This window comes from Colletotrichum fioriniae (genome assembly GCF_027942845.1).
Source record: "Colletotrichum fioriniae strain IMI 355084 chromosome Unknown scaffold_15, whole genome shotgun sequence".
NCBI lineage: Eukaryota > Fungi > Ascomycota > Sordariomycetes > Glomerellales > Glomerellaceae > Colletotrichum > Colletotrichum fioriniae.
The window spans coordinates 1,035,050-1,051,504 of NW_027076851.1; the positions used below are offsets into that span (position 1 = coordinate 1,035,050).

At 48.3% G+C, this 16,455-nt stretch overlaps 3 protein-coding genes across 3 annotated transcripts; 2 read left to right on the top strand and 1 right to left on the bottom strand.

The window, feature by feature from the left end:
- Positions 1 to 1,177: 1,177 nt before the first annotated feature.
- N0V96_010792 (uncharacterized protein) lies at positions 1,178 to 1,820 on the top strand (the record flags this gene model as incomplete). The annotated part of the gene is made up of 3 exons (XM_065759046.1): positions 1,178 to 1,459; positions 1,521 to 1,614; positions 1,804 to 1,820. 3 exons carry the CDS (start codon positions 1,178 to 1,180, stop codon positions 1,818 to 1,820), a joined length of 393 nt encoding a protein of 130 aa, XP_065612356.1.
- Positions 1,821 to 9,646: 7,826 nt separating this feature from the next.
- Positions 9,647 to 10,087, top strand: N0V96_010793 (uncharacterized protein; the record flags this gene model as incomplete). The annotated part of the gene is made up of 1 exon (XM_053189150.1): positions 9,647 to 10,087. The coding sequence occupies one exon, from the start codon at positions 9,647 to 9,649 to the stop codon at positions 10,085 to 10,087; it is 441 nt and encodes a 146-aa protein (XP_053053138.1).
- A 4,936-nt stretch (positions 10,088 to 15,023) lies between these two features.
- N0V96_010794 (uncharacterized protein) lies at positions 15,024 to 15,259 on the bottom strand (the record flags this gene model as incomplete). Its single annotated transcript, XM_053189149.2, has 2 exons — positions 15,024 to 15,163; positions 15,223 to 15,259. 2 exons carry the CDS (start codon positions 15,257 to 15,259, stop codon positions 15,024 to 15,026), a joined length of 177 nt encoding a protein of 58 aa, XP_053053137.2.
- Between the last annotated feature and the right edge of the window lie 1,196 nt (positions 15,260 to 16,455).

Consider the following 16,455-nt stretch of genomic DNA (forward strand, 5'->3'; position numbering starts at 1 on the left):
ATCAGTTCTGCGAGCAAAACAGGCGGACAGGTTTTTTTTTTCTCTTTTGGATGAAGATACCTTGAGGCTAATTGGTAGGCCGTGCAGTGGCCCAAGGAGCTCTCCAGTACGCTCTAAGTGCTGGTCAAGTTCTCGAGCCCTCGTGATTCCCTCATCAAAGAAGATTTCAGTCAAGCAAGAAGTCTAGAAGATGTTAGTACTTGCAATTCGCCGTTTGAAAACTCGGCCACAGCCTACGGTGACGGAGCGGGATGGAGATGTCCTTACAAGCTGTTGGGCGAGAGCAGCGCGCTTACAAAATGCCACTGCCACTTCTTCCGATGTGAGTTTCTTGTGATGAATCTCTTCGAGCAACTCTCGTGCGTTGTAGCACCCTGTGATGCCGAGTTCCTTTTCCGTCAATAACGCCGATTTTCGAGCAACATCTCGGGCTATTAGTCGACCTTCCTCGGCAGTTCCCTTGCCTCGAAGCTTGGCTAGCTGATCATCAGAGATTCTCCATTCCTGAGGAATGTTCTGCTGTTGCTTGAACCGGTGGCGAGAAGCAATTGCTTCCCACTCCATTGCCGCGGGCATCGATACTACGTCTTATGGGTTCAGAAGATATCTTTTAAGAAAGAGGTTTCATAAGTTGCACGCACTGTTATTGAGATTGGATGCGATAGTCGAGTAGGCCAAGGGCAAGAGACAAAAGAGAAAATAGATGGTGTTGTCTTCTTTTCAACCCCAATGCAATTGATGCTAGAAACGTCGCCGGAATTGCGGACGATGGCACGCATCCCGGGAGGCTTATCGGCGCGTGCAATGGCCTAATAGGGAAGGAGATGCCGCCAGATCTTGGCTGGTCAATGTTGCCGATGCCGTCGGGTGCCGGGAGTCGAAAGTGTGATGCGTACTAGGCTTTTGGTTCTGAGGAGCCGGCATATACGCTCGGGAGATAGATGGCTGACACCGTCGCTCCTTCGACTCTGCAGCAATTGCGTAACAAATCCCCTCTTATCAGTCTGCCAATACATTGGTTGTGAAGAACTATTTAAAACTCCGCCTCGAGCATTCGGCACATGTCCCAGCACATCGTGCCAATTCCAAAAGCAATTCCTGATTCGATTGCCCATCTACTCACTTTGAGCCAGGATACATTCGGCAGGTCGACCCGCGATCAACTTACATCCTAGTCATGGCACCCGCAAGAAGCTCCGATCATGCCCCCTTCCCCGGAAACGCCTTCTCGCCAAGTGGAGTCGCTGTGCCACCCATGCGCATGCCGCATCTCGACTTCATCTATCGTATCGTCTGCGATATGGACCCCAACGTGTCCGAAATTGCAAACGTCGATAACACGGGCGTCACCCGTCTTGTTCTGCCTATCTTGAGCGGGTCAGTCAAAGGCCCTAGGATTACGGGCAAGATTGTGGAGAGAAGTGGTGCAGACTGGGCGGAGCGCATCAGCCCTGACAAGGTTGGCACAGTGCAAACAAATCACTATTGAAGGGAAGTTCATACGGCTTACCGCTCTCCAGGCGTTCTCAAGGTTGCACGCCATGTATACTCTTCAGACCGATGATGGAATCTTCATTCTTGTCAACGCGCAGGGCGTTTTCCGCACTGGCCCTGGTCAAGCAGAAAAACCTCCCCGATCGGTCACTCAGGAGGACGTCGAGTACTTTACGCACATCAGGTTTGAAGCACCAGGGGGAAGCCCTTACGACTGGATGAACGCTGTAGTGGCACTCGGGGTAATGACCATGTTTGAGGGGCGCCCTATCATTGATTGCTATCGACTGACAAACTTCCCTGGCGTAGCGGCAGAGAAGCTTTGATTGGGATAGTGTACAGAACTGTAGAGCTCGTCACTGGATGTATCCAGCAGGCAAGCAAGGCTTCAACTTAGCTCGTATATAGCTGCAAATGTTGCGAGACACGGTCAATCACGACAAGCCCGACCAATTTAAACAGTATCAAACGCAGAAGTATCTTATAACTACCATAAAGGCGGTTTCTAAGATCTAACTATACTCAAGAATGATGCCAAACTTGGTACCTACAAGCAAATTCCAAGTCAAGTTGGCAAAATAAGGTACACGTACTCAGCACACTAAATCTGCATGCGCCTCTCCACAAGTCGCAAGTATCGGGGAGCCAGAATGGTTCGAATGCGCTTGCCCCAGATGATCATAGGAACATACAAAAGACCGATAAGAAGAGAAATAACCCCACTCAGAATGTACATATTGGTAAGGCCCATGTTTGACATCCAGGGCACAAGCGCCGAAGGGACACCTACGCTGACAGCATTACGAACAAATGCAACACCAACAAAGGCTTCGGCAGTCAGCTGTGGAACTACATATTAGTCAAAGTCATTGAATGGGAGATTCGTGCGTTCACCTCTCGATAAGTATCAATAACAAATGTAAAGGTGATATCTCCATTTGCACCGAGACCAAACGCGAATAGGGCGCCGCCGATGCTGGGGAAGATCCAGTGCATTCCCTAGGGCTGTTAGTCTAACCAACCGATGGAGCAGGAGCAAGAGCAAGATTGTAGTAGAGAGGTGGCTTACTCGATCCGCGGTGACTCCAAACATGACAATCCCACCAGCCATTGCGATCACGGGTAGAAATAAGGGATACAGGCGCATTTCCGGCTCGAAAACGCCCCCATTTCTCTTAGCCAAGCGCAAGACAGTCCAGTCTGCTAAAGGTCCGCCGTAAATACTGCCGAAAATGTTTCCAACAAAAGGTCCAAGGTTCATGTATCCGATTGCTGCAGTATTGAAATTGTAGGGGGGGGCAGAAAAGACGACGGATACAACCGACATGAACAATACGAGCCAGCAAACACCCGATGCAAACTGAAGAGCAGTGAACATAACGTGTGGAAGAGTAATGACATGAAGTGGCAGGATGAAAACTCGCAGTAAGGATTCCGAGGTTGGCGTCAATAATCGCATGCGTTCGCGGTAAGAATTCATTCGGACATCCGTAACGGGATTGGACCGCATGTAGTTCAGCTCCAAACCGCCTTTATCAAGGCTTTTAACTTTTGCCATGTCATTCTTGCCGTTTGGTGAGTTGTCATCTGTAAGCTCGCTTTCGCCGAGGCTTATGGGAACATATTTCGTCTCCTCATACAAGAAAACGAACATGAAGAAGAGAATGGTCAGAGAGATAGAAAGGGCGTAGTATGACCAGCGCCACCCCTGAGTCACGGCTTGGGAGCCGGCAGCCAAAGGTGTCAAAAAGCTTCCTGCCATTACGGCAGTAAAATAGAGACCGTTGGCAGAGCCTCGTTGGTGAACGAAAAAAATATCGGCAATCTGTTGCAAAAAAGAATCATTAGCGACAATGCAAGATAAGACCAGGGGATTCTGATAGGCATTACAGTCATCTGCACCGCAGTCTCGTTTATAGCGCCGGCTAGTCCTGTGATAACAGCTGTGGCAATAAGTTCTGCGTAAGAATGCATAGAAGATGTCCACCACGCTGCTGCTGCAAGGATCGCTGTGGAAACCAAGTACGTTAAGCGACGACCGTACTTGATCGTGAATGGAATGAAGAAAATGCAGCCTGTGGCAAGACCTGCAAGCTGAGCGGACTGTGCGTTGCTAAGTTGGTTGATAGACACATCGAGATCAACGGTCATTTGTTGCCAGAAGACGGTCTGGATCGAGAGGCTATGGAGGACAACATTCAAATCGTCAGCCAGGGAGTTGATCCGCGAAGGCAACAGATGAATTGGAAAACAGATCTGACTTTAACGCACTTGGTGAAAGCGGCCACGGTGACGCCCATGGCAAGACTGTAGTTGAGATACTTTCTCCATTTGCTCCAGTTCTGTTCGACACAAAAGATTAGGAAGATGTCATTAACGAAGTATCGCAAACAACAGAATCCGTACCAGTGGGTCGTTTGGATCTGACGAAGGAGTAGGGGATAGAACGAATGTTGGGGACTCTGTAGCATCCTCATCTGGGGGTAGAATGCAGACGTAAGCACAGGACTGCAGAGACTTCGGGTAAGAGGCATACAATTTAGCAAGTGAACTGTTCCCGAAGGAAGGAGTGTATGTTGAGCCATTGTCACTGCTGGGCCGTCTATCGGGAACTCTCTACAACAGCGTTGAGGCCAGAGCAGAAAGAGACACAAACAATAGCGGGCTTGTGGGCTAGATGTTGTGAGGTACTGTTGAGTTTAGGAACCAGCCTAGAATAATGTCGCATTTGATGAATCGAGCAGGCAACTAGTATTTAATATAAAATGTGAATGTAGGTCGAACTTTTCAGGAGACTTCTATGCCAGCCTGGATACAACTCAAAGCTGTGTGACAGCTGGGATTTTGGCGTGTGCTACGATAAGCCACGCGCCCAGGTTAACCCTTTTCTGTCATAGGAGACTGAGGCACCGGCACCATGTTTAGATCAGGATGATAATCTTTGGGAACCCCGGTCGCAGTCGAAGACGATGAAGACGATGGCGACACTGACCAATACCGCTGTGATAACAGGACTGGGGACCTGATTGCAGTCCCTGTGAGTGTACACTAACCATCAAGTCGACGAGGTCTTGACACCATATACTGGCAAGTAATATCCCTGCTGGACCCTCATCCCTTTCTTTCCGAGGGCATTCCGCATGGATTACAAAGAACTCTATTCGTCTTAGCGGCCTCGCCCCCGCATTTATGAACCTGCGACATGATTGCTTGGACCCCAGAATCGAGCGTCTGAGCCATGCCATATTCGGCATATATATGCGCTCGCGGCCCCGTCTGCCTTTCTTGGGAAGTTGAAATCTCAATTCTTCATTCATCGTCGGCAAGGTCGGCCATTTCGAGAACTCCGCTGAGCAGTCAATTCCAAGGCTTGAACAGATAACAATTACGCTGACCTCACCCGACAGCCATCAGTAGGTCACCGATGGGTCGCTCTAGGGGAGGATGCTCCAATTGTAAGAGGCGGAAACGGAAATGCGACGAGACGCGTCCAGATTGCCGAGCATGCCAAAGGCGTGGCATCCAGTGCGAGGGCTACAACACCACACTCAAGTGGACCAACGGGATAGCCTCGCGGGGTCGGTTTGCTGGGGCCGCAATCCCTGACCTTGCCGCGAACAAAGCAAACGCCAACTCAGCTACTTTTGATAGCTATCTGCCGAACGCTGAAGATCCACTACACCACACTGGATCACCCTCAGCATCGCCCGGCGGCACTAATGACCCGAAACAGCAGCTTTTCCAGAAGTGTAAGTCATTCGCCGTTTGGCTCTGTCACGTATACCTAGGTACTCGAGTACTGACCATGTCACAAGTTCTCAACGCGGGGATGCACCGACTCTACACCACTGAGAGCTCTGGTTGGATGAAGTCTCACTTCACCTCAATGGCAGAGAAGAGCCAAGCATTTGCTATCGTCTGTGGGGCCATTCAAGCCTACCTAGACGATGGTTTCTCAGTCTCGTCGATGGAATACGTCGACCATGCCCTCCAAACTTTCCGATCGGAATTAGAAAGCCGACACAACTCCTTCGATGGATCCACCGTATCTGCTGGCCTTCTTCTCTGTAGTCTATGCGTAAGTCTCGAAGAAGCATAGCTTCACCATATGCCAGTTGGCTCCCCATATCACGCGTGTGCAAACGTCTCAAACATGATATCCACTACTAACTCACGGCCTTCACGTAGCTGCTTCAAGCTCGACCTTGGACGATGTATCTTCAGCTCATGGCTGGCTTGTACCATTTAGAGACGAACTTAAGTCATCTGGTGCCCTCGGCCAACCATGATTTCACCATCCGGCACTCCATCGAAGTTTTGTCTATCATGGACATGGATATCATGGTTATTGGGCGAATGACACCGAGTATGAATGTTTGGCGCCACCTACGAAAAGTCCAAGATTCTTGGAAAGGCGGTAGGCTCGGTGGGGTAGAGACCGTATCGGGACTGCCCAGATCGCTACTAGATATTCTCGCTGATATGAGAGAAAGCAGCGCGAGAGACATAGAATCCCAGCTCTGGGCTTGGCCAGGAGAGATTGGTGAGCATGCCCAATGCATGCTTTGGGACTGCTGGCGGTACACAGCCGTCTTACATGTGAGGCGATTGAACCGATCCAGAAGAAAATTGGCACCATCGGATGATGAGAATCGGCCGGGACCTCAATCCGGTGACAATACACCATTCCCGTCAAGAGAAGTAGTAATGTGTCGTTTGGCGGCATCGGTTTACGCATTATACAGGGCAGTTGAAATGCCTGCCAACCACCACCTTTTGGTTCACAACGGGCTTATGTATCCTTTAGTGATAGGCAGCCTCGAAGTCCCCATTCTGAATACTCATCCAGAGTGGAAACAGGTTTTTGACGATGTGCGGTCATCGTTCTTGAGGAAAGACTCATTTCGGCTCATAAACATGGTTGACGAGGTCCTAGAAGAAGCATTCAGGGAGGGGACTGATACATTTGACATAGAGCAAGCTGCCAAGGCTCGAGGTGTTGAGATTGCAGTCTTTTAACCTATTGATCATAATGGTGTGGGAATAGGAAGAAAACTGCTCAAATGCCCGAGTTCGTCGTTCTAAACTTTGCCACTCCACACACGCACTTGTGCAGTGACTATGCCTGTCGGTTCTCGTCCATCCGTCTAAGATATCAAGGCCGGAGCTGGATGGCATGATGGGCACAGCAGACAAGATATCCTGGAAATACAGGTGGAACATGGACAATACATTCATTCACATTTTTGCCTCATGATACTCCTTTCTTCTTAGAAGACTTGCGCTGTACAATGATACGGCAATTGACTAACTCAGTTTACGGCTAAGGTGATATGATGACCTAAGCGATGAACAAGAGCAGTGATGATAAGAAGGTCAGACCAAAGCAATCAGACATCTCGAAGTGCCTTTCAGATGGAAATGAGTTAGATTCGAGATTTACGTTGAAAGCGGTTAGGGTAGATCTCTAGAACAGTTTGGTAATTAATGTTAGGAAGCTTTGGTTAACTCTCTACGTGCTGTAGGTATCAGTACTCTGATGAAATTCGCAGTCTCCGAGAACGGTCTGTATTGTGCCGTCCGCGAGAACAAGTCTAAGTCGAGACTTTACTGTTTCGAACGTGGATCAACGAAGTACGCAGGTATGTAATGCCGCGACTCGGTGTGCCTCCTTCCAGCATCACTCGTATTGTGGATCTAGAACTAGTAACATTAAGTTTGCGAATGATGACTTCCGGCTTCTGAATAAGTGAAACCATGATACCGCAAGTACATCAAGTAACGCAAGACGAATCTCTCTTTCCAAAACAACAGGGGACCGTAGTCAATCTGAGACGAGCCTCTAAGTGCACTGTGCTTTAAAACCTACCCGGGATCATATCTAGGTAGAACTTCGGGATATCATATACTTGTTCAAAGTAACAGAAGAACATGAGAGAAGCTCCCTTGGTACTATTTCTCTACACGGTAGTACAAGTAGATGTATCCTCTTTTCATTGGAAATGGTCGCTAACATCCTCAAAATAGGTATTATTCAATATTAATAATTCAAGCAGCCTAAGGTATATAGGAAAGGCAATGTTCCACGCACTTCCCTGAATACGTATCGATTGACGTGGGCTTGAAAGGCCACAGGTCTGCTTACCTATACATACGTGGGCATCTCTTCGCTAAAAGTTGCACTTGTTACTAATCTTTCCTAAGATGATTGAACAGAACAAAGTAGTCAGAGATCCATGAGAAAGACTTGGATGGGTTAACGACTCCAGGCTGGCTCTCATATTGTGATTGGCAATGTCCATTGTCGTAAGTCTGGATCGGCACCACTCAATAAGATTGCCAGTTCGTAGCCGATACCAATGTAGATTACCATCTCATATAGACACGCACAGAGTATGAAGCACAAATGCATCCCTCGCGATATTTCCAAGTTGGACATCAAGCGATTCTGGCGTTTTGCGGAAACTCTGCTTCACGTGAATTTCTACGCGCTGGCGAATTCATTTCGTCCCCGTGTTCAGCTGCGGGTATCGTTTTCAACATGTAAAATCCATTTTTTCTTTGGAAATGACAGTCAGAAGTCGTGCTGGTTTAATGCATCGTCGTCATTGTCTTAGTAGAGACAATGTTTCTTGACTTTCCTCGTCGTTTTTGAGAAGGCAATAGATGGGGTCGTCGTTTTATATGTTCGGATCTTCAGGGAGCCTTCCAATACGGTGAGAGATCCTCGCAAATGAAGCACACACACATTCCAAGAGGCTCAGAAATTCCAACAATCAAGTCCTTTGCTGCATGTATCGATACAACTCAAATTGGATTCCATGTGAGTCACATGTGCGAAAGTACATCAATGAGTCCGACTGTCTGCACACCATGTGCTCACAGCGTTACGACTATGATTTTCATACTCATTAGTACTTTACCCTGGAGATGACTGGAGCGATGTCGCAGTCGGACAGTCCTACAGGATGCGAGGATCTTGCGAGGGAGAGTTCAATGTCAGCTCATGCAGATCAACGAAACTGAGACCTAACTGCCTAGTAGAGAGCAAAGTCTTCGCTGCCCGTTTGCAAGACTGGCTTCGTCGATCAGTTTGGCATACTGCAAACTGCATGCCGCACTCCAGCTTGGCGGTCGGTGACTGCAGGGAGAAGTTCTGATCAGTTCACTGTTGCGTTTTAGTGCAAGGCAGGTGGAGAGTTATGGTCTCAATGGGCGTCGTCAATCACACACCGTTGGTCAGAACTATGTGGCTAAACATAGGATTATGGGAGCACTAGGAATGATCAATCGAAATAAAGGTAGATCAGCGGGGGCGGAACGCTTCTGGGGCGATGAAGTTTCGGGGCAATCGGAGTTCCGAAAGCAGATTAGAACGTGGAGTCGTGCCTTGTTTAGGTTGATTAACCCCGGCAGATAGCTCGTATTAATATCGAGGTTACATAACCTGCGTCATGTGCCTGGAATTCAAGTCCATTGCCCCAGAAATGAGAATGCATGCGACCCTGAATACGAGAATCTTGCCCTGATGGATTGGAGGATTTATTGGGCAACGGTCTTACGAGCCATCATCTCACTGAAGGGGAGCTAAAGGAAGGACTATCAAGCGGATGCGTATGCTTCTAAGCCACGTATGACAGACGGCTTGAGCCAACTGAACCGCGAAGCGTATAGGCAACTAGTATAGGCAACTACCTTGAGTGATCAAAGTGACCCGGGAGGCAGGTTATTATGACCGCATAGAAACTTTTTGGCTGGGCCGTGACACATTGCTGGTTCACATCCGCACTAAGCTGCTGTCATGATGGATAATGAAATGGGGACTGAAGGCAGTGACGGGGAACTAAGCTAAGCGAGAGTCCAAGGGTCCATCGGCGCAGGGAGAGGGAATACGATGGCAACGTCACTTTCTCAATCATTTGAGTACCCACGAGCTTGTTGCCATACCACTGATCTGTGTCCATTTGTATGTTGGTCTCCAGTATTAATGCATCCTTGACTCTTGACTGGTATAAATCCGCTCGTCCGCCGCCACTTCGGACGATATATCAACTCAAAGACATTACGTTGAACAGCACAAGCAGACAGATTTAAACAATCACTCTCCTATCAATTTCATATACGATCCAAATCCTTTGAAGACCTCACCACAATGCAGATCACCAACTTCTTCCTCACCGCCCTGACTGCTGCTACTGCTGTCTCCGGCTCCCCCGTTACGAAGCGTGAGGTCAAGTCAATGATGGCGGCGGGTGTTGCGGAATGGACCATTGAAGCCTTTACCCGTACCTGCAATGCCGAGGATACCTCTTGCGACTACAGCTTCAACATCAACACTCACATCGCAGACCCCACCGCCTGCAAGTTCACAACTACCGGCGCACCTGCAAGCCGTGCTGCCTCAAACGCCAAATGTGGAGTTTTCACCGTTACATCCGGCTGGAGCGGACAGTTCGGTCCGGATGCGGGATTCACAACTTTCTCTGTCACGGACCAGAAGCTTATTGTCTGGCCCGCCTACACCGACAAGCAGCTGGTCAACGGCCAGGTGGTAAACCCCGACCAAAGCTACGCTCCCCAGAACTTGCCTTAATCGAGTCACCACGATATTCAACGGAATAAAAAGCGGAAGTACTATGCCTTAGAGCATCAGAGTACGGGATATTCCAATATTATAGTAATCCAATATCTTAACCCGTCGTATTTTGATGTTTCGAAGCTGCAGTTCGTCAGTGCATGCGTAGGTTCCGCCTCAAGTGTAGTAGGCCTTTTTGTGCATCAGCGACCGCCGTAGACGAGTGAAATTGAATTGCCTACCAAAGAACCCCAATCAAAAGCAAGTTGTCAATTAATAACATAGATTCTAGGTATGACCCATGTTGGGGCTTGTGAAGACCCTACTTTTGGTACGTTATCTTGTCAATCCTAATAAAACATCAATATTACAAGTTTCCGCGCTGTTGCTAATCGCATGAGCATCACCGAACGATATCACACAGGCCGTATCAAAAACTTAATAGCAATTGTTATCTGATGGTCTATGGGACGTCCCAGGCGATGTGCGAAGAGCCGAGATCACCTCCCCCCACCCCTCCATATCTCCCTTGTCTAGATATTCCAATACTGTCCCGGGCTCAGTAAAATAGTATCTTACTGTATAGAACCCCGGGGGAGGTGTACATTCGTCGGCCCGCGTGCGGGCCTTGCGGGAGGCGGATTTAATCGGTCACGACATGAAGTTAAGTGACGAATGCTCCTGCTCCACTGGTAAAGCTCGTTGATTACCCGTCCTTAAAAGGGGACATATTCCTTTCCATGACGGAGTAGACATCCTTCTCTTCTTTAGTCTTCTCTCTCGAACCACGTTCAAGATGGCTCGAGCTCGCATAAACATTATGGACGACCTTGGCTGGGCTTGTGCTAAGTCATTGGTTGCCAAAAGACGCACCAAAAGATGTAAAACTGATACAAAACTTGGTTGTCACATTCCAACTGGATGTCGCACCCGAGATGGTTACGCTCAGGTCAGTTTCCGAGAAGTCTGCCCTAGTCTCAAACACTACCTAATCGTATCCCTATCATAGATATGGACAAAGAGCAATGCCAAAGCGAAAAAAGGCCTCACTGGCAGAAAAACTTCGAGAGCGTACCTACTTCACATCGGCGCCTACGCGCAACTTCATAAGCGAAACCCAAATGATCACGTGTCACACTTATGTGACAATCCCGCTTGTTTCAATCCTACACATCTAGTCGATGAAACCGCAAGCAACAATAATAGTCGGAAAGGTTGCCCAGGCCCAATCTATTGCTCTGATCACGGCTGTTTGATTGTGAATCTCTGCAACCATACCCCTCCTTGTATTCGACCTCCACGCCAAGATGTGCAATGCTGTTTGTCGCACAAGAAATCTCAGGGCTAGAGGATTCTATAGAGTGTAGATCGGGCGCTGTAATTGTGCCAAATTTGAATTTCATCACTTGATCATGAACGCTTACCTCAATATGACTGGTGGAGGTATCTACGCATTGTGTTGTAATACCACCACCTGCCCAGATGTTCATCAAGAGTACATGTATGATTGTTCTATCTGTGTGTCATTGTGGCTTGTGATGATGCTCATGTAACCACTGACCGTAACACTATCAACTTTAATCTACATCCTTCAAGGCGCGATTGACTACGAGCAATTGGGTCATTTCGATCGTGAGAGTGGTGAATTATTTAAAAATGTTCGTGCCAGTTGAGGAATATTTCGCCCTGGAGGGGCTAGTTTAATCTCTAAATAGAGATGCGAAGACTTAAGGATACTCGTAGTATTGCAAGCAAGGTACCTGTTACTCAAGCAGAATGTAAATACTATTCTTGTCATCGGCGGCGGGCCTTGAGACCCTTCCCACCTCATGTGACGTTTACTAGGCAGACAAATAGACTGGAGAAAATTTCGACAAAAGTCGCTTGACAATCCTTCCAGATAATGCTTCCACTTTGAGAGCCTGAGGGATACTTCACAACCTGATCATAGGGTCAATTAGCTAAATTCCTTGCATTTAGTTGCAAACATGATCCGACTTACCCACAGCGAACAGACTTGGTATGTTGTACGTCCCTTGTCACTTAGTAATGGACCGATTCCAGAATTTCGATCGTAGGCTCAGCTGCAGGCTCTGCAGCAGCGTTGGGAGATTTCTTGTAATGCGTAGACTCGGGAAAGAAATGCTGGCTCCGCGTGTCCCTTCGTTCACAGCACCGGCAGGGGCAGCAACAATCAAAGAGGCTCCTCCGAGGAGCAAAACGTTGGAAATTCTCATGTTGTCTCTGTTTGAGGGGGGGAATTGAAGTTGATTCTTTGACGAAACTCTTTAGAAATGGAAACTCAGTGCCTTTAAATAGCCGTTTCCATAAGGTGAACAACAGTGAATTCAACCTGCTACTATTGGCGCACTTATCTCAAGTAACGAGCCAAGCCTTGGTATGAACGCGATGTCCATCACGTCCTCACTGCAGCTAATCCAGGCATGAGAAGGCGTAAGCTTCATCCACACCATCGTACATGGAAGCTTCTCTGACTATCCACGTCAATCTGGCACATGGTGTGAAGTGACTGATTGCTTCACGTACCTCGACATCGGGTATCCCACATGAGTTGGAACTTCTGCTGCGGAGCCTACAAGGATCAGAACGGTGGTGAGCTCGCAAATGAACTTAATCTGAGCAGTCGACGGAAATAGAGTAGCCACGTTGACTTTGGTGCCTGCCGACCTGCGAAGCTCGGTGATGGACTGAGCTGCACAGAGAAGTCTCAAGTGACTCAGTGCAGCACATTGAGCCGGCAACTTGGATAGACATAAGCGAAATACATTACTTGCACAGAATGTAGGAATTGGGGTCGATGCTGACCTTGGTAGTTGGCTTGGTAGTCGAGACTGGTTCATCTGGATGCTTTTTCTAGAGCAACAAGCTTTTTGGACCCGCGTTGGCTGCTGCGCAGTTTCAAGGAAACCTGGTCAGCTGCGTATCTGAACAGACAAAGTCGTGTCGATGGGAGACAATAAGCTTTCTGGAGTCGATTGACTAGACGAATACAGATGGTCGATTAGTCGGTGTCGAAGACTGACTCATTGCTATCCTGTGCAACAGTCCGGCCTGAATGATGTCTTCCTTATCATGAATTCCCCTTGTCTCAGAGATAGGGACATCCACCCTGTCCGATGGCGAGTAATATTTGCAAGGAGCCCCTCGTCTGTTGCTTCATATCCCTGAAAACTAACTAACGGTCAGCTCTCGGAATTCGAACAACTATAGGGTTTAAGAGAGCATCCTGACAGTTGATATCTGCAATTTCTTCACATTTTAATTGTCACTCTTCTTGAAAATCGGCGCCATGGTGTTCAGTGAGACAGGACAGTCTCGCGACGGAGGAGACCTCCAAGCGGAAGAAGCATTCTTCTTGGATGGTGATAACATGCAACTGCCCGCTAAAAAGCAAAACTTCATTCGAAAACGTCTCTTTTCCTTTCTTTTGGATAAGCTGTGTATTTCTTGGGCTCTCGACTTGGCTCCACCTCAACCCAGCTGGACCATCGGATTTGGAGTGCGCCAGAACGCTTCATGTTTTGTGTGAGTCCAGCATCACATCTCTTGAAAACTATTGATAGAGTCCCAGACTCATGAGATACACAGCACCCGTCCAAGATATTTTGGAATACGAAGATGTGCAGTTTGACAATGCATTCTGGAAGACTAGCCCTTATAAGGGAAGGCCGACTCCAGATTTGGAAGCAAAATGGAAGGATCTGTGGTATTGTAAGTTGCACGAACGAGCCCTAGTTTATTTTCATGACAGCTACTGATCCAGATTGGTATTAGATGGATCATTTGACTTATCGGATGAATACTTACCAGCATTGAACAAGACATCGCATGGCACCGACGGTGACTCCTGGACACGCACAAAGCCAGGCTATCTTTTGGCTGGCCTCGAGGTTTTCCACAACCTTCATTGCTTGAATCTCGTACGTCAGTTTGTGCACAGATTCGAATTCGATTATAGCGACGATCCGGCCTTTCACGGTGGAGAGGATCTTGTCCTTGCCGTAAGCGTTCTACAAGTCCAAAACTTTGCATTGAGTGACTTGACTGGACTAATTTACTGGTTTGCTCCCGAAGCTGACTTCTACAGCATGTTGATCATTGTATCTAGGCATTGCGTATACGACTGCAGTGCTCGGCTGATGTAACCCCGTTCTTACACACAAATGGCTCTCGGGGCATTCAGCCAGACTTCAACTCCCAGCATAGGTGTCCCAAGTATGATCGCATTATTGAATGGGCAAAACAGCGCCAGATCATGGTGGATACTCCGAAACAACATGCAGGTCACTGAGTACCTTAGTCACCACATGCGGTGCTGGAATTTTGTGCTTCAGAAGTAAGAAGCAGATGACTCAACTTTCATTCTAGTCATTCTTCTGGAAACGGATGACGGACGACTGAGTTAAATCGTTAAATCTCAGCGAGACGAGTAAAAGACAGGATCACTGATGGAAAATGTTGGGCGAAGTTGTTTAGCCTTCGGCACAGCTTACGAAGCTGTCAAAGGCGCCCAAAGGGGTTCATTCTATGCCCCCAGGCAAGGTTGTCAAAGACAGCATTTAAGGCTATACCTTCATATGTGTTCGATCTGGATACATGTGTTCCCATGATCAATGCTCGGTCAATTTAACATTTATGCTTGAAGACTGCTAAACTTCGATATTTGTCGCTGGAAAGGATCGTCCCCCCGTAGACCTAATTTGAACAGTCTTTGCTGTTCAAAGAAAATGCAATGACTCCCATTTCCTATTTTATCGGTTCCAAATCCGAGCCATACTTACTCGGGGCAACTTATGAGCCTATGAAGCAAGGGGTAACTTGTTTCAAAGCGCAATGTCGTGTCGCTCTGTACCATTTAACGGTCAGGCTCCTCGTGACTGGCCACTCTTTGTAATTTTCGTGAGTGCGCTTCTCGTTGTAGACCACGGGCACTTTAGTATAAACCAACAAGGATGTCACCACGGACGCGGGCAGTCAAGTGAACCTCAGCTTCTAGGTCCAACTTGATGCCAACCATCAGAGCAGCTTTGGTCAACTTCCCGTTCTCATCGACAGGGCCTCTGAGCAGGTTACCTGAAGTCGTATTAGCAAAAGAGGAAACTTGAGCCGCGTATTAGAAATCATTGGCATACCAACAGGGCCATTTGCGGTGCCAGACAGGTTGGGCATGGGGACAGGGAGGCCTGGTGCGGGCATGTTTCCCCTCATCCCTGTGTTGGCTGGTGGGTAGGATGTGGGATAGGCAGGCGCACGAGACTGCTCTTCCGCGGGGGTCTTTGCTCTAGATGACAGTGAAGATTAGACGTCAAATCCAACAAAACGGAGCTAATGTTGAAGCTTACGGGGAAGACATTGTGGTTAGATATCTGACAACTTGATCTTGCAATGAATGCTGGAGCTCCTCAGGTGAGCTTGTTTCGTCTACTGGTTCGGAGTTGAGTAGTCCACGTTCTTTCAGAAATTGCTCTGAAAGTGATCTGATCGAAAGTGTTGGGCTGGTGGCTTGCGGTTCTTTCGGGGCCTCTGCGGTCGGTTTCTCCCCTATCGATGAAAGAGAGCCTCGTTTTGGGTTATGGCGTTGATGGCTGGGATCGTCAGATTGGTGTTCCTGTGGTAGTGACTGAGCACGAGAGCGGTTGGCTGGTGAAAGGTTGTCGGTTGCGACTCGAATGGGGATCTTGAAAGAAAGGGATCTTCTGAGGGCTCCTGGCACAGCAGAGTAATCCTCGGGTGGCTTGACCGAGGGTTCTATAGGGACAGCGACAGCAGATATCCGCTTTGACGAGGTGCTTGCGGATCGCGACGCGTGATTTGGCCTTCGTGGAATAGGTGGTGGTTGCTGCTGTTGGGCGTCAAATTTTGCTGATATTGTGGCGATGGGGGAACCTGTTCCCGCTGGCTTCTTTTCAGTGATTGACGTGGTGCTCTGTGATTTGGATTGAGATGTGGCTTGGTTGGCCATGGTGGAGGGGGAGCATGGTGAGCTTTAAGCTTCGATGCCGAACTCGGCTGACAGAGCCCGGTATAATTACTTGATGCTATCCTCCTTCCCCATCTATGCCTCTGGGATCATATTTGCTACAGAACCAGCGATCAACTTGGTAGCAAACTGACATCGTCTGATGTTGAAACCAGCCGCTCGGATCGTATCTTGCGTCGTGTTTTGTCGGTCTTGGCCAGAACGCGTCGGTCGGCGCGGTTCGCTCATGCGGAATGGCACTCTTGTTTCCAGAACATCTGAAAAATGGTTCGCATGGTACGATGTCGGTGAGTCGATAGAACGTTTGTGGGTTGCATTGGGGTTCGCCTGTGTCTCAGGATGTCTTCATGGGAGCTTTGACAAGGGTCCTGCAGCTACCGGACCC